General features: G+C 48.5%; 2 protein-coding genes across 4 annotated transcripts in view; both read right to left on the bottom strand.

Annotated features, from left to right (window-relative positions):
• Positions 1 to 17,409, bottom strand: Akap8 (A-kinase anchoring protein 8). The gene is made up of 14 exons (XM_005083375.4): positions 17,267 to 17,409; positions 15,137 to 15,175; positions 13,992 to 14,024; positions 13,228 to 13,513; positions 12,340 to 12,835; positions 11,835 to 11,964; positions 11,608 to 11,654; positions 10,317 to 10,350; positions 8,538 to 8,625; positions 6,575 to 6,716; positions 6,225 to 6,318; positions 5,338 to 5,468; positions 2,089 to 2,184; positions 1 to 681 (listed from the first exon to the last, which is right to left on the bottom strand). Exons 1-14 carry the CDS (start codon positions 17,283 to 17,285, stop codon positions 262 to 264), a joined length of 2,055 nt encoding a protein of 684 aa, XP_005083432.1. The 5' UTR covers positions 17,286 to 17,409; the 3' UTR covers positions 1 to 261.
• Positions 17,410 to 17,623: 214 nt separating this feature from the next.
• The window catches only part of Akap8l (A-kinase anchoring protein 8 like), a 31,900-nt gene continuing 24,674 nt past the window's right edge, over positions 17,624 to 24,849 (bottom strand). For 2 of the 3 annotated variants that reach the window (XM_005083376.4, XM_005083377.4), the window contains 2 exons: positions 18,102 to 18,197; positions 17,624 to 17,991 (listed from right to left, as the gene is read on the bottom strand). In XM_005083376.4, the coding sequence (XP_005083433.1) occupies positions 17,698 to 17,991; positions 18,102 to 18,197 (390 nt within the window). In that variant the 3' untranslated portion in view covers positions 17,624 to 17,697. Of the gene's footprint in view, positions 17,992 to 18,101; positions 18,302 to 24,849 lie in introns of all 3 variants that reach the window. The other variant, XR_005873808.1, reaches the window with a different exon arrangement.

Below are 24,849 nucleotides of genomic sequence, written 5' to 3'. Positions count from 1 at the left end.
TTCCAGTTGCTGTACTTAACAAGTATCAGGAAGGTCTTTTATTATTGTAACTGCAGTGCACAAACAGCCATCAAAGGCCACTTGGGAAAATGATTTACCTCTTTTTGTATTCTAACAGAGGTGGGAAGCCGTCCACTGTATAGCATCAGCCCTTGAGGTATATTGGGAAGGAAATGGCTGAGTCTTTCCGCCCAGTAACACACACCCTAGTACTGCTCAAAGACCAGAGACAACACGTCCCTTGAGACAGGGAAGAAAAGGTCAGTCTGTGGGAGTATCTTTCGAGTCAGTTTGCCCCACTTCATCATCGTCCATGATCCCTGGGATAGCTGGGACAGGTGTGGGGCTCTCTGCTTCTGCTGCTGGCGCCACCGCCTCACTTCTGGCCTTGTCTTCAGTGTTTTCAGATGCTGTTTCACAGGCTTGCTCTTCCAGCGACGTTTCAGTGTGGGGGTCACGACTGGTCTCCACGGTGCTCACAGGGCCTTCCCCTCCATCTAGGACTTCATTCTGCTCTGCAGCTGGCTCTCCTTCCCCCTCTACAGCTCTCACCGCTGCTGTGATCACCTCTGCTAAGACTTCTGCAGCTACCTCCTCTGGCGTCTCTTCCTTCTCCACTCCTACATTTTCATCTCCTTCTGTCTCGAGATCGCCTGTCTCATTGGCAAAAGGATCCTCACCCTGGACAAGGAGGAAACACATATCAGAACGAGAGCCAGGCACAGGCTCAGTGTGTCGGGAGCTCTTGTTTAGGAACAGAGTCTAGAGCCAGGCAGAGGTTCAGTGTGTCAGGAGCTCTTGTTTAGGAACAGAGTCTGCGAAGCAGCATGCTACAGCAGTAGACTAGACTGCATCTTTAGCTCTCAAAGTTTACATTCAGAGCTCCATTTTTTCTATTTATTGAGAATTTTACACATATAGAAAGAAGTACTTTATATCACTTCCTTTCTCCTTGCTTCAACCCTTCCCATGTTCCCCCCTGCCCTCAAATTCATGTCCCCTATTTGTTAATTGTCACACACATTTTGGGAGGGGAGTGTCAGAGATTATATCCAAGTCATCACACAGGCTAAACAAGTATACTTCACCACTATGGCACCCAGAGACTCTACTGGCACTGTTTTCAGCTTGTTATCATGGCCCTTGCTGGCCTCAAATTCAGTAACCCAATGCTAGTCTTACAGGTGTGTGCCACCATGCAACCTGCTTTAATAGTTTCCATTTGACTTAGAGTTTGTTTCATTATTCTGCTATGTTCCCATGCTGATCTCAGTTTTCTAGGCTGAACAGATAGATCCCCGATGGCTCCAGGGTAGCTGGGACTAAGGCATGTGTCACTGCACCCAGCCTGGATGCTCCCTACAAACCACATCACCGGCATCTGCTCAGTACAGCTTAACGATCGTGGCCTTTTGGGGTGAATGTGAACAGCAATGATCCAGTCATCTACTAAACGGCACCACAACCCAAGGTCACAGACTGTTGGGTATCAAGTCTCTAGAAACTCCCCATTGTCACAGATAAAGCCCCCATATGTTTTAATGTCCTTCAATTATTTTTGGGTTTTTTTTTTTTTTTTGGTTTTTCGAGACAGGGTTTCTCTGTGGCTTTGGAGGCTGTCCTGGAACTCACTTTGTAGACCAGGCTGGCCTCGAACTCACAGAGATCTGCCTGCCTCTGCCTCCCGAGTACTGGGATTAAAGGCGTGCGCCACCAACGCCCGGCTATTTTTGGTTTTTTGAGACAGGGTTTCTCTGTGGCTTTGGAGGCTGTCCTGGAACTAGCTCTTGTAGACCAGGCTGGCCTCGAACTCACAGAGATCCGCCTGCCTCTGCCTCCCGAGTGCTGGCCCAATATGGTGGTGCATGCCTTTAATCCCAGCACCAGGCAGAGGCAGGTCAATCTTTTTGAATTCGAGGCTATCCTGGTTTACAGAGTTCCAGCTAGGGCAGTTACAAAGAGAAACTTTGTCTCAGAAACCAACAAATCATTAAATAAATAAAAACTCAGAAATGCTGACTACTGTGCCCTGGCTCTTCCCCACTAGGCTTTCCTTCTTTTCAGGCTCACCAGATTCACAACACAAACCTTGAGGTATTTCTCCAGCATCTTCACTATATGTTTGTTGTTCAGAACACTCTTAGCCACATGGAGACTTGTTTTCTTGAACTGCTCAGCAGCCAACTGCAAAAAGGCAACCGAAGAAAAGAAGGCTTTTAAAAACAGCCAAGAGAAACCAGAGGGCTAGCCAGCAAGTGTGATGGTAAATTTAACTGTCAACTTGACACAACCCAATCACCTGGAATAAAGTCTCAATGCTGTACTGTCTACATCAAGCTGGCTTGAGTCACCCCTGAACTTGTAAGGAGAGAGAACTAGCTGAGCACCAACCATGTATGCAGTCAATCTCTCTCTGTTCTGGACTATAGATGTGACAGACAAGTGACTTCCTTGAAGTTATGTACTATAACCCTGGCATTGTAAACCCTTTCTTCATTAAGCTGTCTTTGGTCAGGGTATTGTTTTCTTTTTAATTCTTCTCTCATATATTACATCCAGACCAGTTTCCCCTTCCTCCCCTCCCCCAGATCCACACCCTCTCCCCGTCTTCCCTCAGAAAAGAGCAGGCCTCCCTTCGAAAGACACCTATCAAATAGGGCATAATACAGTTACAATAAGACCAAGCACACACCATCACATCAAGGTTGGCCAAAGTAACTCAGTAGAAGGAAAAGGGTCCTATAAGTAGGCAAAAAAGAGCGACTGTCCTGTTCCCATTGTTAGGTATCCCACAAGAACTGAGCTACTCATGCAATGCATAACATATGCAGAGGACCCAGGTCAGACCCCTACAGGCTCCCTGATCTCTGAGTGCCTGTCAATTGATTCTGTGGGCCATGTTCTCATGGTGTATCTGGTTAGGGTATTTTACCACAGTAAGAAATGAAATAGGACACTATGCCAAGCTATCATGTCATGCAGTTGCCATCTTTCTTCATTCTGGAGAACTCAAAATGCCAAATAAAGAAAGTACCAGAGAGCCCCTGAAATAAAAGCAGGGCTAGGCGTTGGTGGCGCACACCTTTAATCCCAGCACTTGGGAGGCAGAGGCAGGCAGATCTCTGGAAGTTCGAGGCCAGCCTGGTCTACAGAGCGAGTGCCAGGATATGCTCCAAAGCTATACAAAGAAACCCCGTCTTGAATAACCAAAAACAAAAACTAAAAACAAACAAACAGAAAAAAACCAAGCAGTGCAACTAAGTGGAAAGCTCATATGCAGAGCTAAGGCTAAGGAGTGAGCACTCAGGCACGGTGGTTGGTGCTCACATTTAACTTTCCTGAGTTCAAGGATAGTCTGGTCCACCTACATAGCAAGTTACAGGACAACCAGGGCTACTTAGCGACACCCTGTCACAAAAGGTAAGTTGTGTGAACTAAACAGGGGGAAAAAAAGGACAAACCCTCTGCCTGCCTGTCTGCCTGCCTGATACGTCATAGTAAATCTCAGCAGCACTAGTCAAAGCTTCACAGACTGTGCCAAGCATTGGTGGTGCACATCTTTGAGCTCAGGCTCCACAAAGTGACATCTCCAAAGAACAGTTGAAGGACCGACCACTTGGCTGCTTTGGGGCTTATATTTTCATATACTAATCCCTCCTATAGACTGCTGTTCTGCTGATCTCTGAAATCCCTAAGAGGAACTGGAGAGACAGCTTGGTTGGTTCGCAGCATCCACACAGCAGCTCCCAACTGGAGTCTCTACAGTTCCAGGGATCTGGGGCTTTTCTGACATCCATAGGCACCAGACACTCACATAGTACACAGATACACAAACAGGCAAAACAATCGCACATATAAAATACACCACCGGGTGCTGGTGGCGCACACCTTTGATCCCAGCATTTGGGAGGCAGAGGCAGGCGGATCTCGTAAAGGAGTGTTAGTTCCAGGACAGCCAGAGCAGTTACACAGAGAAACTCTGTCTTGAAAAATAGAAACCAGGGGGCTGGAGAGATGGCTCAGTAGTTAAGAACACTAGCGGGTGTTCCAGAGGTTCTGAGTTCAATTCTCAGCAACCACATGATGGTTCACAACTGTCTGTAATAAGATCTGGTGCCCTCTTCTGTTTTGCAGGGACACACGCAGACAGAACACTGTATACATAATAAGTAAATAAATCTAAAACAAAACAAAACAACAACAAACCCCCAAGCACTAAGAGGTGGCTGGGCAGCCACTGGTACTCTATCTTGACTAAGATGCTAACCCATCGGCCAGCAACATAGCTATACCCACTCTTCATCAACTGTGGTTGCTTCTCCTTGTCTACAGCAGCTGTGACACACAGCACAGATCAGATGTTCTGGACCCCCAGAGTCGTTCTAACTGCAGGGAACTGACTTCCTGGTCCCTTCAGTTAACAAACTCCAAGGATGTTCTATAAAATAGGATCTACCCTATTCTCCTTATCTTTTAGGTAAGTTATAAGTCTAACATAACTAAAGCTGTGCAAACAGCTATGATAAGGTATTAGTTGGGGAATATTAATTAAAGAACTGCAGTGTGAGCTGGGTGTTGGTTGCGCACGCCTTTAATCCCAGCACTCAGGAGGCAGAAGCAGATGGATCTCTGTGAGTTTGAGGGCAGCCTGGTCTACAGAGCGAGCTGCTCCAAAGCTACAGAGAAACCCTGTATTAAACAAACAAAAAATCCCAAAACAAAGACAAAGCAAAACAACAACAACAACAGAATTGCAGTGTGTTCAGTAGTTTCAAATGGTTCAATCTGTGATTGTAGGCCAACTATATTTACAATCAGACATTTTATGAAAGAAACAACAACAAAACCTTGCTAACCCGTGGGTCAAGCCTTTAGCCTCAGCTTCATCATCAAGCAAAAAATAAAACAGTATTAGACTAGAACCCAAGTTGGTTACCTAGTCCACTGAATGGCCCTTGGCCTCATCTTACAGAAACCCAGTTTTCCAGCAACTGAGAAACTTCAGTGGGTAACAGTTTCAATTCAGAATTTCAGCTGCTATATAGTCAATCCACTCACCAGAGAGGGCCAGGATGGGTGTAGAGGGATGCACCCTTTAATCCTTGGGAGGCAGAGGCAGGTGGATCTTTGAGTTCGAGGTCAGCTGGGCCTACCCAGTGAGAACATGTCTGAAACACTCAGCCTCCAAGTAGGCAGGAAGCCCAACTTGCATTTAAGTGAGATGACAGGCTCACTGCAAACCTGTTAGCAACGTGAGCATCCCTGGTAGAACTGTAAGGGTCTACCCTCCCTCAGCTGGCAGTAGAGGAGTGGTCAGTGCATCAAAAGAAGACTCACCCTCCGGTTATGGTTATGGTCCACAGAGTGCAGATGCCGCTGGAGGAGCTGGTGCTGTGCAGGAATCAGCATGTCACAGGCCAAGCAGTGTGCGGCTTCAATCTTCTTGAAGAAATGCTCCTGGCCAATCCCTGGAATGGAACCCAAGAAAGCAGTTCGTTCTCCTCTCTACCATGTCCTCCCTGTGCCACCGTCTAACAACATCATCAGGACAGAGGCTGAGAGGGTGGAGCTCACCCTCTTGCATGTTCCCTAGGAGACCTGTCCCCCCACTGTGAGGAGTGTTATGTCCACACCTCACCCTTCCAGCTGTGTCTGCACCGAGGAGAGGACAGCAGGCTGCTTCACTTCACTTGGATAAACAGGTACGCAGCCTCACTTCACACCCAGAGCTCCCCCACAAGTGCCTTCCCCACAGGACCTGGAAGTCCTGGGCTAGCATTGCATTGTTTCAGTTTTTTTTTTTTTTTTTTTTTAAGACAGGGTTTCTCTGTGTAGCTTTGGAGCCTGTCTTGAAACTCTCTCTGTAGAGCAGGCTGGCCTCGAACTCACAGAGGTCCACCTGCCTCTGAATCCCAAGGGCTGGGATTAAAGATGGGGAACTGCCACAACCTGCCTTTTTTTTTTTTTTTTTTTTAGTAAAAGAAAAAGAAGAAAATAAAAGAAAAAAGACTTGCATGTTGCTTACGCATATGCCTGATGCCCAAGGAGGCCAGAAGAGGGCATTGGATCTCCTAGAACTGGAGTTACAGACAGTTCTAAACTGCCATGCTGGTGATGGGTATCATCAAATCAGGACCTCTGGGAGATCAGCTAGCCCACACGGAGCCATGTTCTGCCCCTTTCAGAGCATCTAGAATAACCTGGACATTGGGATCCCAACGGACCTTTGAATGGATCTGGTTTGGGTTTAGGGCTCTCCTTCTCCAACAATTCCTGACGCCGCTTCTCAATTTTCTTATTCCTGTTTATGATGTACTCCTGGGAGGGAGAGATGCCACCAAATGAAATGAGAACCCACTATGCAGGGCACTTATTTCTCAACTACACACAGGTGAGAAGATGCTACTGTGGTAGCTCCACAGGCAAAACCTGGGACACAGGAACACATACAATAGTTCTAATTTGGGAAAAGAAATGGGATCATGTTTAGGCCTCTCATTCCCCTTAGCCCTCTGAAGGCCACTAACACCTGCACTGCAGGGCTTTCCACCAACACCGAGGCATCCATCCTTACCTGGAGGAACTCCACTGTCTTGTCAGGCAGTTTAGTACTTATAAACCGCAATGTCTCTTTGTGAAATTTGCTTTGCAGATGCTTTTGGATTTCTTCATCTTCAAAGCTACGAAACTTGCATACAGAACAGGCAAACTGAATCCTAGAGAGGGAACACAAAAGGGATTGGTAATACAGGGATCACTAGGTCATCTCTGGGTACAGAAACGCAAAAGGAAAGGAATTCTCTTTAAGGGAGACAAGGAGAACGTTTTCCAGTCTGTCCCTCAGGTGTTGAGCCACTAAACCCAGTTAGGAAAGAATTCAGAGTGGGATGGATACAGCTTCACTAACATTTCCTGAAAATGATTCCATCAGTAGCATACCAATTGTTCTGGGCCAAAGAGAACTCTCTAAAATCAAAGAAAAGGCCCTTAGAGCGGGGCTGATTGGGGAACCACTAAAGAGCTGTGGGGCTCACATTTCCTGCTGCAATTCTATTCTCCTCTCTGACAATCTTTTGTTCTTCTTCTTGAGACAGGGTTTCTCTGTATTGTTTTGGAGGCTGTCCTGGAACTCGCCTGGTAGACCAGGCTGGCCTCGAACTCACAGAGATCCGCCTGCCTCTGCCTCCCGAATGCTTGGATTAAAGGTGTGCACTACCAAGCCTGGATCTCTCTGACAATCTTAAATTCCTTTGAAATCCTTGGTCATTAGTGCAGAGACAGGGTTTTTCTGCGTAGCTTTGCAGACCAGGCTGGCCTTGAACTCAAGAGATCCTCCTGCCTGTGCCTCCCAAGTGCTGGGATTAGAGCTGCTAAGCATTTCTCTACACAGGAAAATTATGATAGCACCCTGTTTTTCTTTTAAAAAGATTTATTTATTTATTTATTTATTACATATACAGTGTTCTGCCTACATGCCAGAAGAGGGCACCAGACTGAATTGTAGATGATTGTGAGCCACCATGTGGTTGCTGGGAATTGAACTCAGGACCTCTGGAAGAGCAGCAGTCAGTGCTCTTAACCTCTGAGCCATCTCTCCAGCCCCGATAGCACCCTGTTTTAAGACCAAGGGTTACAGTCTGGAGAAACTGTTCAATGAGTAAAGATACCTGACGCCAAGCTTAAAGAGTTGCATGGGTCTGCAGGAAATCACTTGATGAAGAGAGAACCAGCTCCTACAAACTGTCCTTTGACCTTTAAAAGCATGCTGTGGCAGAGGTACACTCATACACATAGGGGAAAAAACACCTCTGCACAAACACATGTCCTACCCCACAATAAATAAAGTTTAAGAGGGCATCTGATCTGGGGAGATGACTCTGCAGGTAAGACTACATCTGCTATGTAAGGACAGTGACAAGAAGCAACACATACTAATATAGCTACTAGTGTCTTTTGATTTCTAGCCAACAGCTGCTTAATGAATCATGAGGGACAGAGGCATGGTGTATTAGAGCAGCACTTTACCACTCCTCTATTTTGAAGCAAAATCTGGCTAGCAGAGTCACACATACATGTATTCTCACTCCAGTGAATTTCAGAGATTGTCTAGATTTGAATGAAGGTCACTTTCTGGGAGGCTAAATGTCAAGTCAGCAGACAGGATTGGGCACCCCTTGGGGCTGCTGAAGAGGAAAAGAGGCCCCTGATGGGCACATTTGAGCGCCATAGTTGTCCTATCAGAGCCCTAATTCCAAAGGCGAGGAAAGATGGTAGTCTCAGAGGTGGCTTCTCTGAGCAAAACCAGAAAGCTAACTACACACGTTTCACACCCTTCTCTAAGTTGTAACCCCCCCCCAACCCCCTTGCTAGGAACCTGGCTAAGATTTCTTGATAGATGCTGTTCTATCAACTCAAACTCCTGTGAACCTCAAAGAGAGGACTGGTGAGCCTGGAGAGGTTGGCAGTGTCCAGATTCAACCGCCTTCCGTGCAGGGTCTTCCGAGCCAGTCAGCCTGCCCGCCTCACTGGCCCCTCACCTGTCAGCTGCTCGGTCCCGCGTCCGGTCTCGCCTCCGCTGCTTCTCCCGCCTCTTCTTCACATCCTCATCCTCGTCCTCCTTCTCCCCTGCAACAGAAGAGTGCCCTCGAGACACTGAGGAGCCTGCAGCGAGGTCAGCTCAGGCCCAGTTAGATGCTACCGCTTGGCAGCCACACCTTGTACCCAGCTTCCATTTCTTTTGTGGCAGAGCCAGGATACCCCAAGGCACTGTCAAGAGGCTCCTGATGTACCAGGACCTTTGATGAGAACCCAGAGGAGTTGCCTCACTCCGTCCATGGCCTGATGGGCAGAGGCCCATCCCACTCATGGCCACCTACTCTGTTCTGCCCCAGCCTACTGGTCCAATATGGCACTGTGTTGTTGGGTCGTCTCCCAAGTCATCCAAAGAGCAGCAGACATCCCCAGAGGCAGCAGTCGGAAGCCGCAGGCATAAAGCAGGCTGCATTGCCGCCCTCCATCCCACCTCTAGGTGGGCTGTGGTGACCATCCAGTTGGCCTCACCTGAACTAAGGACTCAGCAGGTCTGACAGTCCTTGCTGGTCCGATCTCTATCTTCCACTCACAAAACCAACAACCTTGGACTTTCCCAAGGCTGAGTGGGAAGCAATCCTAAAAACAAAATGGGAAGAGACCAATTGGTCCTCCCATCCATTCCTTGGGGCTAGCATAGCTCCCAGGAGAGCCCTGTGGCCAGCATCTCAGCATGAGAGCACACTGGATCCCCAGGCTCAGGGCCAGGGCTGGATGCTGAAAAAAGGTTGATAAGCATCTGAACTGTAACCCCTACCCCTGATGCCAGTCCCGAGACTGTCCCACGAAGATGGCGACCGGCGTGCGCTGCTCAGAAGCCTCTCAAAAGGACGTGTGGGACTTTTGGCAAGAGGTCACTGCCTGAAACTATGACTGCTGTTTAATAGCAAGGTCATCCCGGTTGGGTAGCAGGACCTGTGCGCAACAAACATGTCACCTTTGCTTTAGCATTTACCCGGCTGCGTGAGTTGCTGAACGCTGGGGGTGATCCCGCGCTGTGCGGGGTGGGGACATCTGAGGTTAGCTAACCTGAGAATCTTAAATGAGCCAAGGGCCTTCACATTATAAGGGCTGAGGGCTAGCCTGTGATCCCTGAGGGTAAGCAGCTAGGACAGTTCCGCAGAACAGGGAGAAAGACCATGTGGCTGAGAGCGAACCTGAGGCCTTGCAGCACTTGTTGGCTCTTAGGTCTCTTGCCCTAGAACTGACAAGACCTGTTCAGTGGTAACTGCTTTGAGATCTGGGCCTGAGAGCAACTTACAGGCCACCCTCACAACCCCAAGACCAACCACAGCAGGTATTTGCTCTCTGTCCACACACACCAAAGCTGCCAGTTATTTCTGAAAGAGGCCGGGGTAAAGACAAAAAACAAACAAAAAAAACCCCAAAAATCAAAAAAACTAGATGTTAGAAATAGTGAAGATGGCCAGAGTATGAGAAAAAAAAGGGGCCACTTTCTAGATTCCAGAAACATGCTTTCCTACCATGGGTATCAGAGAGACCCAGAGACGGGTCCCCAATTCCTACTACCCGTTATCTGTATCCACTGATGCGAATCAACTCCTTTCAGGCAAATCCTGCCCCAGACACTGGACCAAAGCTTTTGGGGTGGCTGTCACAGTTTAGGCCCACTGCACAGCTGCAGCTCCTCTGCCACGAGCCACGGAGCTCAGCCATGAGTGTGGTCAGATGGAGGAAGGCTGTAAGGGTCACTGGGCAATGCCTACCTCTCTGCTTCCGGGAGTCATAGAGTTCATCCTCCTGAAAAGAGGTACATGCAATGTTAGGCAGTGAGGCAGCAAATTCCACAATTCTCTAGAACCAGCTGAAGTTCTGAGACCTAGTGTGCAGTCTCACCATAGACCTTGGCCTACTACAGTGCTGGGAAATGAGGCAGTGTAAGGAAAACCTAGAGCCACAGAAGAGCCCAGGTGTCACCAACTATAGTCACCAACTTGGTTCTCTCCAAAGTGACAGAGCCTGCCCCTAGAGGGGTGGTGGAGACAGTGGTACATTCCATTCAGCTCTGTACCACAGAGCAGCTCTAGTCTGGTATTCGGATCCCAGCACTGACTGGAAATAGGCGTTCCCAAATTTCCAAGTATGTGCTTAGTGTTCTAACAAATTAGGACAAATACAGATCCTAGGATAATTTAAGCAAAGCCAATGCCTTGGGCAGGTCTAAGAGATCTGCACAGAATTCCAGCATCAAGAGCTAAGTCAAAGCCCGGCGTTGGAGGCGCACGCCTTTAATCCTAGCACTCAGGAGGCAGAGGCAGGCAGATCTCTATGAGTTCAAGACCAGCCTGGTCTACAACAGCTAGTTCTAGGACAGCTTCCAAAGTCACAGAGAAAGCCTGTCTCAAAAACCCCCAAAAAAGAGCTAAGTCAACTGGATGGGGAGCAAACAGGTTCAGAAAAGTGTCAAAGCTGTTGACAATAGCAGGTGGGGAGTGGCGGTGGCAGAGCACCCAAAGGGCATTGTCTAGGCCCTGGATTCTGTATCTCGCCACACAAAGAGAAAAGCTATTGAAGACCCTGTTAGCCTACCCTACCCCCTTTCTCCACCCCAGAAATTCCGATCATATGAAGGGAGTAAGAAAAGTATCCTCCTCAGGAATGCGGTGTGGCCCAAGAATTAGCCTCTGCTGCCACTGCCCAGTGACTGGTATCAGGAAAACAGGCTGCAGAATCAGTGGCACCCTACAGAGTCCCACAACTAGATGGCTCATGGCTACATTCAACACTGTAAGGACAGGGGAAGGGTTGGGAGCTTTTTCTGGGGAAGAGAAGGGGCAGGGGCACAGGATAACAGGGAGGAGTGGAGGGAGGGGAAACTGTGTGGTTGGGAAGTAACCATCCTGTATGAGAAAAGAATGAGAGCCAGAGCGAGAGCACGGTTGTTCCAGGGTGTGTGGTTGAGTCTACCAAGATGGCTATTTTCACCTCTTTGAGGGAGGAAGAAAGAACAAGGACAGGAGAAGCCCCAGAGACAAAGAATCTATGAAGGCGACTTACCCCCTTGAACTCTTCATCTCCTGATCGGAGGTCACCAGCTCCATCATCTGCCAGACACAGGGAACACAAGCGTCACGTCAGTCTCTAGGTAGGTGTGCCCCAAAGTGTGCTCCTGCTCCCAAACTTACTAGCCAGACTGACAATAGGGACTAAAGCTGCACCAGCCAGACAGTGCAACCTCAAGCCGTGTCATCTTATACCCTAGCGCTGTGGTCCCCAGAGCGTACCGTTCTCAGACAAATCCCCTTCGCTGTCTGCACGGGCCAGTTTGGCATCAGGTTCTTCATACAAGGGAAACTGCTTCCGCTTCCTGCCCATGTTGTCTGGTCCAAAGCGCTCAAACCCTCTCCTTCTGGGCTACAGATACAAGCACATGCCATGTACTGCTGACCTGGGCCAGTAAGATGCCCCACAGAGGATGATCAGTTTTCAAGAACAGAGAGCAAAGGAAGAAAAGGCCTTTGGAAATCTAGAGATCTGACATTTGGAGTTCAAAGCTAGTGTCCCACTTGAAGAAGCCAGACATGTGTGACTACAGCTATGAAATATCCACACCAGGCCAAGCCAGGAACAGCTGAGTCAGTGGAGATGATCTAAAGCCAAGTAGTGGAAGGCAGACTGCACACTGGGGAGTAGGGGTATCTTACAGTACAGGAAAGTGTACAACTTCTACCTCAATAAAGCTGTTACGAAGAAAAGGCAAGAAGGCCTGACAGAACTTGGTAAACTTACCCAATCTCGTATCCGAGTCTGGGACCGACCATATCCATAAGGCATGGTGTTACCAAAACTGCCCACCCCCTGCATGCCCATCACGCTGTAGTCAGGGGCCATGGACTGGGAGAAGAGGGAAGGAGGTGGCCTGTTGGTGGAGGGCCCACCTAGACCACGTCCACCCATGTAGTTCAGCTCATTCCAGGTAGTGGGTAGGGGCTCCGAGGAGGCAGAGGGTGGCATGAAGGGGTCACTACGTATGAAGGTGTTGGAGTTACTCCGGTCCTGGAAGCGGCCTTGGCCCTGGCCCTGGCCCCGGCCCCTCATGAAGCCATCAAGGGAGCCCCGTTCTGGTGTTGGGTCCCGACAGTCGTTGAATGTCCCACCAAAGCTACCATTACGGTCAGCCCCCAAGTCAAAGTCATAATCGTAGCTGTAGCTAGGGCGGTAGGGATTGTGCTCGGGCAAGCAGGGTCTGGAGTCATAGGGCTCATACGGCTGGAAGCGGAAGGAACTGCAAAGGAAGTGCATGCCTGTTAGGAGCAGCCAGACTCGCTAAGCCCTCAGCCCAACTTTACACCAGGCTGACCCCCTTACATCCAGAACAAGAAACCACACCTCCCAGTATCCGCCGAAATACCCAGAAGGCAAAGCAGCCCGAGACCCTCATTCAAACACCACTAACAAGAGCATGAAGCCCTTGACAGATGAAGACAGAGTCTGGAACTAACTAAATTAAACCAGCCAACAGCTTAGTCCCATTGCTGAAATCCCCTCCCCGCAGGGTCCAACTCCTGTCTAACACACAGGAGCCCGGGGAAGACGTCTTTCTAAGAGTCGGTACCCACTCCCACCTCTTGATGCCATAAAGGGATTGCACCAGGAAAGGCTTAAGGCGATAATCACCTGTCTCGGTCCTGCATGCCCTCCCCACCGCTGCTAGTCCCACCCCTGCCTCCTTCCTTGGACAACATGTCCAAACGCTGGTTGATCTTGGCAATGAGCGAATCAGAATTGTCAGTGCATGGCTCTGGGGCAAAAGAGGCCATCTGCATGGCAGCGTTCCCAGCTGCCAGGCCACCATCACTGGCCTTGGGGGCCTCCCATGAGGCTGGGCCATAACTGTAAGGTGCTCCTGCAGAGACGGTGGCAGCAGTGCTCTGGGCGTTGTAGTAGTTGTAGTTGTCATAACCTATCAGAAGAAAGAGGAACCATGTCACAAGCCAGCACACCAAGCTGGCCTAACATTATTGTGTTCAGGAGCACACTCTGCCTACCAAGGGAAGAGTTCACCAACATCGTACCACAACAAGCAAGTGTGATCAAGACCAGAGACAGGTGGCCACAGGTTGCAGTAGCAGGGTTTCTCTAAAAGACAGTAGGATTCGTTCCCGAGGCAAAGCCAGAGGCGGCTAGGAACCTTGAAACAGCAATTCAGGGTACTGACAAAGACGGACTTCTGAAAGCGGCTGTTTCTGCACTGTATCCACAACCCCTCCAACAAGTTCAAACTCTCCCTGAGGACAGCCTAGCTCTGGTTCTCCTCAGCAGTCAGCATCCCCTCAACCATGCACACAGCCAGGATGGGGAGTGGGGCCCTGTACCTCAGCCCCTCTGGCTGGCTGCTCAGAGATTCACTCACCCAACTCAAGACAGCTTTCAGGTCTTACCTTGCCAGCTGGCCACACCGCTTCCATAAGCGCCTTAGGAGAGACAACACAGAAGGCATCAATGTCAGAAGCACCTCACTGTACAAGACAGGAGGTGACAGTGGTGGCATGCTCGTGTTTTACAGAATGGGGACAAAGCATCATCATTTCTCTCCCAGGCATGCCTGACTTCTCCCCTGAAAGCTAGGCAGAGAAACGAAAACAGTAGTCCCCAGGGTGCTGACCTGCACTACAATGTCAACCAGAGGCCAGTCTGGCCTGGACCTTAGAGGGGGGGGGGCAGAGACAGAGGGGGGGCAGAGGCAGAGACAGACCCCTATACAGGCTCAGTTCTCACTAGGAGCCAAAATCTAGTTACTTCGAACCATATCAATAGGGCACCAGTAGAAAACCACTCTCAGCTGAACAAGAGCATATTATGTGGCATGGGTGTCCTAGAGAACACCTCCTGGGACAAAGAAGATACACATGTGCCAGGATTGGAAAGAAGGGGACACCTTTTTTTTTTTTTTTAAGGTTTTACGAGACAGGGTTTCTCTGTATTATTTTGGAGGCTGTTGGTCCAACCCGGCCTCAAACTCACAGAGATCCGTCTGCCTCTGCCTCCTGAGTGCTGGGATTAAAGGCGTGAGCCACCACCGCCCGGCAAAGGGACACTTTATCTCCTGCAATGGGGCTGAGTGTGGCCCAGGGTCTAGACTCAGAAAACAAGGGTGAGCAAAAGCCTAGGCCACATCTAGCCCCCCCCCCAGTTCTTGAGTTAAAAATAGGTTTTATCCCTCTAAATGGTAACAGGAAAAGTACCCCCCCCCAAAAAACATTCCGAGACATACCTAATATAGAAGGAAATGTACAATTTGCACACACAGACTAATTGGGGGTAGAAGGGTGTTACTAGGGCCACTTACTAAGAACCGAGCGCTGGGAGGGTGATGAGTGACAGAGGCAGGATTCTATTTACTAACCAGACCCTGTAAGTCTTTACTAACCAGACTTTGCTAACTATTCACTAACCAGACTAAAAAAGGGAATTAAGAAAGAAATGGAAATTTTGCCCTGGTGAAGGCAGATGTTGGATTCTACTACAAAGGGGCATGCAGTGTGGGGGAACACATGGTTGAACCCACCAAGCAGGAACCACTTACCCTGAGTGTTGGCAGGTGCAGCACTCCATGCCCCGTAGCCTGGGAAAAGATCATGTGTCAAGATTCTATCCACCACCAGGAAAATGTGGGTTCTGAGAATTCCAGAAAGTCTAAAGGGAGTCCTTTTTCAAAAGCAAGTGCCACCCAGTGGTAGTACTGGTGGTGGCAACGCTATGTATTTAATCCCAGAGGCAGAGTTAGAGGCAGATGCAGAGGCGGGCTGATTTCTGTAAGTCAGAGGCCAGCCAGGTCTACAGAGACAGGGAGTTCCAGGACAGCCAGGGCTACACAGAAACCCTGTCTCAAAAACTAAAAAAGAGTAAGTGCCAACTTAAGAGGGAACATAATGTAGCACCCTCTCCCATCCACCCCTACAACTGCAGACTCTCATGCTTTACCTGGCTGAGCTAAGCTCAAAGCAGAAAAATGAGGGAACCACACTTGGGAGGAAACAGGATCAGCTACAGTCCCAGGCCACAGTGCCCATCCTACTGGCACCACATTAAGTGGGAAAAGAGCTCAGATAGCTCCCAGAAATGCCACATAGCTGGGAATTTGGTGACATAAATCGTAGGGTTTGTTTCCATGTAACTAAACACTCAATGCCCCAGGCTTTAAGCCTCAGCCTGAATGACCTCCAGTGTTCCTCTTGTCTGGACAGGAGAGGGTTACCTGCGAGCCTAGCACATACTTTTCCAGAGTGGCAAAACCCCTGGCTGTCAAACAACCTCCCTTTGCCATCTCCCATTCTAGAATATCCCTCATCCACCATTAACATAGCTCCTTCAATGTGCCGACAGAACATGAACTCAGCAGAGGGAGCTGAAGCGCCTAAGTTAGGGAATTTACCGGTCCTGAAGCCGTTTGTGTTCTCATCTCTGCAAACTGTCCCTGCCCCATCCTGTCAACCAAGCAGCCCTTATAACGGTAAGTGAACTACCTATGGGCACAAACCGCGTCCCTGTGAGACACTGGTCTTTCTAATTGCGGTCACATAGTCCGAGACAGGAACGCTGGCTGCAAGTGCTTTAACAGAGCCCAGATACAAAGTGGAGGGTCAAAACAGGGTTATGACAGATGCCTGGTGGGAGACGCTAACAATGGAGGACCTAGCTAGCATCTGAAAGGCAAAGAGCGCTAGGCTGTCCCTGAAGGCACCCAAGCAAACGTGCCCCTCCCACCTCAGGCCTCTGCCAAGTCCAAGTCCAGGGATCTCAGGATACTTCCTCAAGCGGCTACAAGCCGCTAACAACTCCCTGAGCCCACTTCGAGCCCCTTTCCATGTGCTCCAATTGTCTCCTGCATGTCAACGTTAGCCCAGGAGGATCTCATTCTAGAGATTAAAAGTAGGCAGCTCGAGAAATGAGGTCTAATTACAAAAAGATGCTGAAATTTAAGTTAGGAGAGGCAACGTTCCTGCTTTCGCTGTCCCCTTGTTCCCCCAAGCCACTACAATTTTATAGTCAAGGATGTAGTCCCTCAGTAAACCGACTCTTGAAGAATCTGTGGTCTTGGTAGGAGACATCAGTTTTTGCACAAAACCCTCAATGTCTGGCTCTTGGAGTTAGTTCACCTCCCAAGAGCAGCACACATGGCGCATGCTGCAGAGACCCATGCAGGTTATTCCGGGGGTCGCACGGCTGGGCTGGCCCAGAAAGCAAGCCCCGGGGCACGTGCTCTCAACGGCGGCCCGCTGTGATGAATCCCGAGGCTCCGCTCGCAGCCCCGGCGACCCCCGCCGGCCCTCACCCCGCCTCCCCGCACGCTCTAGCCCCGCCCCTCAGCCGCCATTTTGTGGCGTCTTCGGAAGAGAAGGCGGGACTGACACCGCCGGGGTGGTCGGGTCTGGGCCGCGACCAGATTCTCTAGGCTTGCGTGGTAAAAGCGGCCCGAGTGCCTCCAGAAGCCCGGCACGGCATCGACCTCCGCGCCTCATCCGCCCCCCGGAGCCCTACCGGCCAATCCACACGCAGCGCCCCGGGAACGATTGCGCGGAGGCCCAATAAGCGGCGCGCGCGCGTCCCGGCCGACACTCCGCACGCCTGGGCTGCGGCAAGTGTGCCGGCCGCCGGCCAGGCCCGTGCCCCACCGCGCAGCTGCCTCCCGTGCTTGCAAATAGCCCGTACTAACCTCCGTAGCCTTGCTCCATGTTTCCAACGCGAACCGCCAGCAGACCCTTTTCTTAGCTTTCCTCAGAACGCATGCGTTCAACGTGCCGTCCGCTACTGGAAAACGAAGGACGTACGTCTTTCCTCTTGCACTATCATTGGTTGGCTTCCAACTGAGCCCGCCCCCGCCGTCCCGCCTAGCCTTCCGGGTTGCTAGGCTCAGGAGTTGTGCCCCAAGGGTAAGCTAGTGCGCAAGACAGGCCGGGTCCGCGCACGCGTGCGCTGCTGTAGCGCGTCCACCCGCGCGCACGCGCACTTAGTCTCTGGACACTTTCCAGGGGCCCGCCCTCACTTCTCAGTTACAACACAGATGAAGACCTGGAGTTCGAAAGCACTTTATTATGCTGGGCTTCCAGCCTCGGCCACGCGAGCCCTGCCCGCTCTTGGGACGGGTTATGGGACACCCCCACCGCCCTCCTCGTCGTCGTCCACGTCGAGGCCCGGGATCCCTCGGATCTGGCACTGCAGCGCCCCGCCCAGCAGGGGTACTGCGCTCTCCTCCTCTGGAGGCGGTGGAGGTGGCGGTATTGCAGTCTCTGGGGCGGGCTCCAGGGGCACCGGGGGCTGTGCCGGCACGCTCTCTGCGAGCCCTGCCGCTCCTCCTGGTGCCCCCTCATCCAGAGCGCCAGCCTCCGCCTCGTCTTGCTCCTTCTCCTCCTCCGGGCTGTCGGTGAAAGGATTCTCACCCTGTAGAGATTGATGGAGACCTTAAAAGGCAGGAAGGACTCACAGGGACAGTGTGGGACTAGGCCCACGGGGCTCAGAGTCAGGGCAGCACCTTTGCCTTCTTGCCTCACCTTCAGATAGCGCTCCAGCTTCTTGCTAATGAGCTTGTTATTGAGAATACTGCGGGCCACCATGAGAGAGGACTTCTTGGACTGCTCCATCATGAGCTACGGGCAGGGCAAACAGGGCTGGTGAGGCTGCTCTGGGAGCTCAGCAAACGCAGCTGGGGCTCAGATTCACCAATAAGTATGCATAGTGGCTGTAACTGCACCTGGGACATAATTGTCCGGTCACTCTACAAGCATGGAAGGAACTAGGGCTGATCTGATCTTGCTGAAATGCTCCATTCATCCACAGCATATTTACTGTATGTGAGATCTGACTTGCCTACTGTGCAAGGCCAAATGCAAGGCCTGCCTGGACTACAGAGTTCAAAAAGAAAGTGGGCAACTTAGACTGTACTCAGAAAACAAAAAGATGGCTGGGAGCTGGAGAGATGGCCCATCGGTAAAAGCTATTCTTTTCAAAGCACTTGCTACTCATTCAAAGACTCAGGTTAGATTTTCAGCACCCAGTAACAGTGGCTAACAACGATCTCTAACTCCAGTTACAGGGGATCTGGTAACCTCTTTTGGCCACCACAGGCAACCAGGCACTTGCAAGGTGAGCAGACAAAACACACAGAAAATAATAAAACGTTAAAAAAAAAAAAGGGGAGGGGGAGGCCGGGCGTTGGTGGTGCACTCCTTTAATCCCAGCACTCGGGAGGCAGAGGCAGGTGGATCTCTGTGAGTTTGAGGCCAGCCTGGTCTACACAGCGAGTTCCAGGACAGTCTCCAAAACAATACAAAGAAACCCTGTCTCGAAAAACAAAAACAAAAAAAAGGGGAGGGGGGAGCTGGATGTAACAGTTCAGTGATAGGCTGCTTATTTAATATTCCTGCAGCCTGGGAGGCATTGGCTCCCGCCTTTAATCCCAGCACTCAGAAGGCAGAGGCAGGCAGATCTCTGTGAGTTCCAGACCAGCCTGGTCTACAAAGCAAGTTCCAGGACAACCTCTAAAGCAATACAGAGAAACCTGTCTCAAAAAACAAACAAAACCCCAAAAAATAATAAAATAAAAAATTCCTGTAGCCCTACGTTCAATTCCCAGATACACACATACACACACAATACAGGTACAATAAAACCTATTAAATGTAAAACGTAAAAACCATAAAGGGTCTGGGTATTGGTGGCTCATGCCTTTGATCCCAGCACTCAGGAGACAGAGGCAAATGGATTTCTGTGAGTTAGAGGCTAGCTTGTTCTACAGATAGAGTTCCAGGACAGCCTCCAAAGCCACAGAGAAACCCTGTCTCGAAAAACCAAACCAAACAAAACCCCCAAAAAACAAAAAAATAAAAATAACCAACCCCTCTCTCCTCTCCAAAAGAAAAAAAAACCAACAAAAAACAACAACAATGCCGGGCGTTGGTGGCACACGCCTTTAATCCCAGCACTCGGGAGGCAGAGGCAGGCGGATCTCTGTGAGTTCGAGGCCAGCCTGGTCTACAGATCGAGTTCCAGGACAGCCTCCAAAGCCACAGAGAAACCCTGTCTCGAAAAACCAAAAAAAAAAAAAAACAACAACAACAACAACAACAACAAAAAAGCATAAAGGGGCTAGCAAGATCGTTCAATGGGTAGAGGCATATATTACTAACCCTGACAAGTTGAACAAATTCCCAGGTCCTACATGGTAAAGAGAACTCTTGCAAGGTGTTCTTTGACTTCCACACACACCCAAATAACAAGGAGCAAACTGTCCTAGCACACAAGGAGGTTGCTTCTTTTTGTTTGTGGTTTTATTTTGTTTGGTTTTTATTTTGAGACAGGGTTTCTCTGTGTAGCCCTAGCCATCCTGGAACTTGCTCTGTAGACCAGGCTGGCTTCAAACTCAGAAATCTGCCTGCCTCTGCCTCCTGAGTACTGGAACTAAAAAGGTCTAAAGAGGTTTCTTTAGCGTCTATTAGGAGAGTATAATAAAAACAGACATACAGTCAGCCCCAGCAGTGCACACTTACAAGCTCAACACTCAGGAGGCATTGAGGAGGACCACTGTAAGTTCAAGGGCAGCCTGAACTATATAGTCAGTTCCAGGACAGTTTAGGCTACATAAGATTCTGCATTAAAAACACAAAACAGGAATACAGACAAAATTATATTTAAATGTTATCTGTTTTTGTTTATTTTTCGTTTTTCCAGACAGGGTTTCCCTGTGTAACTTTGGCGCCTGTCCTGGAACTTACTCTGTAGACCAGGCTAGTCTCCAACTCACAGAAATCTGCCTGCCTCTGCCTTTTTTTTTTTTTTTTTTTTTTTTTTTTTGGTTTTTTGAGACAGGGTTTCTCTGGTTTTGGAGGCTGTCCTGGAACTCGCTTGGTAGTCCAGGCTGGCCTTGAACTCACAGAGATCCGCCTGCCTCTGCCTCCCGAGTGCTGGGATTAAAGGCTAAATTGGTGCTTTTAATTCTAACCAAATCAGTATCCCAAGTGATAGTGCCTGGTTATCTAGTGCCTCTTCCAGCCTCTAGTCCAATAGTGCCTCACACTTAATTGCACTAGCCTTTTTTTTCTTCCTGAGACAGGGTTTCCCTGTGTAGCTTTGGAGGCTATCCTGGAACTTGCTTTGTAGACCAGGTTGGCCTCGAACTCACAGAGATCCGACTGCCTCTGCCTCCCAAGTGCTGGGATTAAAGGCGTGTGCCACCACTGCCCAGCTACACTAGCCTTAAAACAACTACTCAAGAGGTTTAAAACAGAGTCTGACCTGGTCAGTGGGGATGCATATGTAGTACCAGCTACTGCAGAAGCAGAGGCAGAAAGATAGGGTGAGCCCAAAGGTTCAGGGCCAGATCCAGCAGAACAGATTCCTCTTACCTGCCTCTTCTCAGCACTGGCTATGTTTTTACTGTCAGGTAAAAAGAGAGTTTGCTTTTCTGGTGCCCTGGCCACCAGCAACCCTGAGTATTCTGATGTGCATGCTGAAATGACTGTCTGGAGTTTCCATAAATCAACTCCCCCTAGCTTCTAGATTGCTTGGCCTGCTCAGGAAGATTTATTTGAACAGTCAAAGTAAACATATGATCTAATTTTCTCTCTGATCTCGTGATCTTTTATTTTTCACATTTAAAATCTCTAGAATTCAGTACATGGTATGAAGCAGGGATACAACTTTCTTTCCCAGAAGTTTATAAAATACATTTAGTATTTTCCTACTAAACTGAAATATAGATCTATGATCCCATTTTTGCTTTTTTTGTTTTTCAAGCTAAGGTTTCTCTGTGTAGTCCTGGCTGTTCTGGAACTTGCTCTGTAGACCAGACTGGCCTCAGATCTGTCTGCCTCTGCCTCCAGAGTGCTGGGATTAAAGGCATGTACCACCACATTCCGGCAATCCTAATACATAAATTTAAAATTCAGGGCTGGGGATGAAACTTGGTGAGACAATAGCATGACATGTGTAAGACACTGGACTCAGCACACACGCGTGCACACATGCACTCACACACGTGCACACGCACACACACCCCACACCACCATAAGAGTTCCAGAGAATCAGCACCCCCCACATCTTCAAAAGGGTTCATAAGAAAACAAGTTTTCTTCTCAGTCATTTGGTGGCTAAACATAAGCCAACCTTAAGTTTTTATTCCATCTTTATTTATCCTTGATGAATTATTCATTATTCAACTAAAGGTTCTTTCCCAGATCCAGATAGAGGTTAGTATAATACCAGATTGGCTTTCTGAAACTCAAAGAGATTCATCAGAACCTCCTGTTCTTACCTGCATGCACTAACACCGAGTTATGCAAATGCTGAGTTCTGAGACACACTAGGCTCTTGCTAGACTCTGTCTAGTTTTTAATCACTAGCCAAAGTTAGCGTTTTTAATGTTAAATTGTATTGGCTTTGCAATAAGTTTTAATCAGCTTAGGAAGTTCCTGAACTCACAACTGTCCTTTGTCTATTATTTTTGGCCACTGTTAAACATTCCATATTTTTAAATATCTTAAATCCTACCCCCTTACCACAATTCACTAACTTTAAGATCACTTTGCTATAATCATCAACTTCTTTAAGGATGCTATCATGGGGCTGGTAAGATGTCTTCAATGGGAGAAGGTGCAGCCTGTAAAATCTAGGGACTTAAGCTGGGTGTTGGTGGCGCACGCCTTTAATCACAGCACCCGGGAGGTAGAGGCAAATGGATCTCTGAGTTCGAGGCCAGCCTGGTTTACACAGAAAGTTCCAGTACAGCCTCCAAAACAATACAGAGAAACCCTGTCTTGGAAAAAAAAAATCTAGGGATTTAAGTACTATCCCTAGGATCCACACGATGAAAGAAAAAAACTCCAAACAAAGTTGTCTTCAGACTTCCATATATGTGTGGAACTAGTGCACATGCATGTCACCACACACAGATAAAGAAGACACTAACTGTAATTTTAAAAAAGATTGCTGTTACATTGTGTAATTTCCCTTCCAGTGTTTTATTGAGATGTTACTACATTCTTACTTAGTCGTCCTTGCAGTCCAGATACAAGGCTAATCCACATACATACACATAGACAAACAGACACACACAGAAAGCCTAACATTTACTTAGAATGGATAAACTTCTAGCACAGCAGTCTGAGGGCTCTGTGAACTCGAAGCTCTAATGAAACTGATGAAAACTTAAAAACAAAACCTGCCATTTGACATCCCTAGAAATGTTCCAAAAGACAAACACTAGATGAAGAAATGCTTAATAAGGAAAATACTTTGACCAGTGACAGCAACAACTGCATTTCTCTTCCTGCCCTTGCTACTGAGGCTCAGTTTTAGATGCAGAAATAATAGCTTAGTTGCCATATAAGAGCCAAGGCTTGCCTTAGGGCACAGCATGCTAAGTTTATATGGGCCTGGGCTGAGAGAGGCTATAGCTAGTCCATACCCCTTCATCTGTTTCTAACAGCTGAGGAACAGCACAAAGAGAAGTGCTTGTCTTCATCTTTCAAGCCTTGGCTAAAATTCTGCCTTGGGAGAGCCTATCCTTAGAAGAGTTAACTCTCAGCCAGGTGGTGCTTGTGCACGCCTTTGATCCCAGCACTCAGGAGGCAGAGGCATGCGAATCTCAGTGAGCTCAAGGTCAGTCTGGTCTACAAAGGTAGTTCCAGGAACAGGCTCCAAAGCTACACAGGGAAACTCTGTCTTGAAAAACCAACGTCCCAAAAACCAAAACCAAAACCAAAAAAACCAAACCAAACCAAACAAACAAAAAAAACCAAAGACCAGTGAACTCTCAGCATCTCCCCAAAGGAATGGACTTCAGCACCAAGAATGAAGTTCAGGATGAAGGGCTCTCTCAACCAGGGAAGAATATGGAGAAGGCGCATGGAAGATTGGAGAGTGATATAAACTCAACTAGAGGCTGGCTATGATGCCACAAAGAACTAGCACAAGAGCTAAAACCAATCCCTGGACTGAGAATAAATCTCAAACAATAATCTCAGAAACTAACCCTGTGAGAAGCCCCAGCTGGGGTAATGGGCACTGGGGCTGAACTCAGGGTGTCCATGCATGCTAGAGAGACATTCTACTACTGATTGATACCTCAATCCCAGAGTCAGAGTATGCCTGGCTCAGATTAGAAAGCAAGTTAATTCTGGGGCACTGCTAAAAACAAAAGAGCAAGCAGATAATGTAGTTCATTAGCTGCTGTAATTCACAGTCATCTCAGGGTACCAGTAACATGTCTATGCTCCCGCAAAGGGTAACATCAAATTCTCACTACAGGAATGAAAGTGACCTCACTAGCAGATACCTCACTCAAGAATTGGGTTTAGCCAGGTAGTGGTGGTGCACACTTTCAATCTCAGTGCTCAGGAGGCAGAGGCAGGTATATCTCTGAGTTTGAGGCTATCCTGGTCTACAGAGTGAGTTCCAGGATAGCCAGGGTTACACAGAGAAACCCTGTCTCAAACAAACAAACAGGGGCTTGGGGGGGGGGAGGATTGAAAGCAACGAGAGAAAAATAAATCCTCACTTACAAGCTGATGTCTCACCAGGCAGGAAAAACCCAAAGCAGTATGAACACATACAAAAGTTTTAAGGAAACAACTGTCAAGTTGTCAAGTTGGCTCTGGCCTGCCTGGAATTCACTATGTAGCCAGGCTGGCCTTGAACTCACAGAGATCTAATCCTGAGCACCTGAATTAATGGACTATAAATCATACTTTGAAAAGCATCGTTGAAAGAAAAAAAGATTAAAAACAAGCAAACCCCCAAAATAATCATCAATTAGAGGACAACACTGTTAAGATTAATGCTTTGCCAACTGCACCCAACCAACAGAAAATACTGTAAAATAATGTCTTCCCAAATTTATCTAAAACCTGCATAATTCTATTAGAACATCAACTAGATTTTTCAGAGAAAATGACAAGTTAATCCTAAAACCAAATAGCATACAACAACCAAATCAACTTTTAAAACAATGTTGGATATCACACATTCTGAATTTAAATTTAATCATGAAGCTATGATACCAGATAGCATAAAGACAGAGAGGGTTCCAGCATGTGGGCAGAGACACTACTTCTAGTTCAAGGCTAGCCCAAGTTAGAGTGAGAACTCCTCTCAACAACAAATACAAGAGTCTCTTGCCCTGCCCCCACCTCAGAAGAACCAACAACAATGGGATGGAATTTAGAGTTCAGAAACAAACTCACACAGTTATGGTCAACTGACTTTCTACATGGGGCAAAGACCATTTACTGGGAGAAAGAATTG

This window comes from Mesocricetus auratus, unplaced genomic scaffold (genome assembly GCF_017639785.1).
Source record: "Mesocricetus auratus isolate SY011 unplaced genomic scaffold, BCM_Maur_2.0 Super-Scaffold_100676, whole genome shotgun sequence".
Taxonomy (NCBI): Eukaryota; Metazoa; Chordata; class Mammalia; order Rodentia; family Cricetidae; genus Mesocricetus; species Mesocricetus auratus.
Note: the sequence above shows the minus strand (reverse complement) of the source record. Positions and strands in the feature narration are given on the sequence as shown.

Coding starts and splice junctions, on each gene's coding strand:
- Akap8 (XM_005083375.4), bottom strand. Junction 11,655..11,834: donor AGGGGATTTGTCTGAGAACG/GTACGCTCTGGG, acceptor TGTGTCTGGCAG/ATGATGGAGCTGGTGACCTC. Junction 6,319..6,574: donor AGACAGTGGAGTTCCTCCAG/GTAAGGATGGAT, acceptor TCTCCCTCCCAG/GAGTACATCATAAACAGGAA.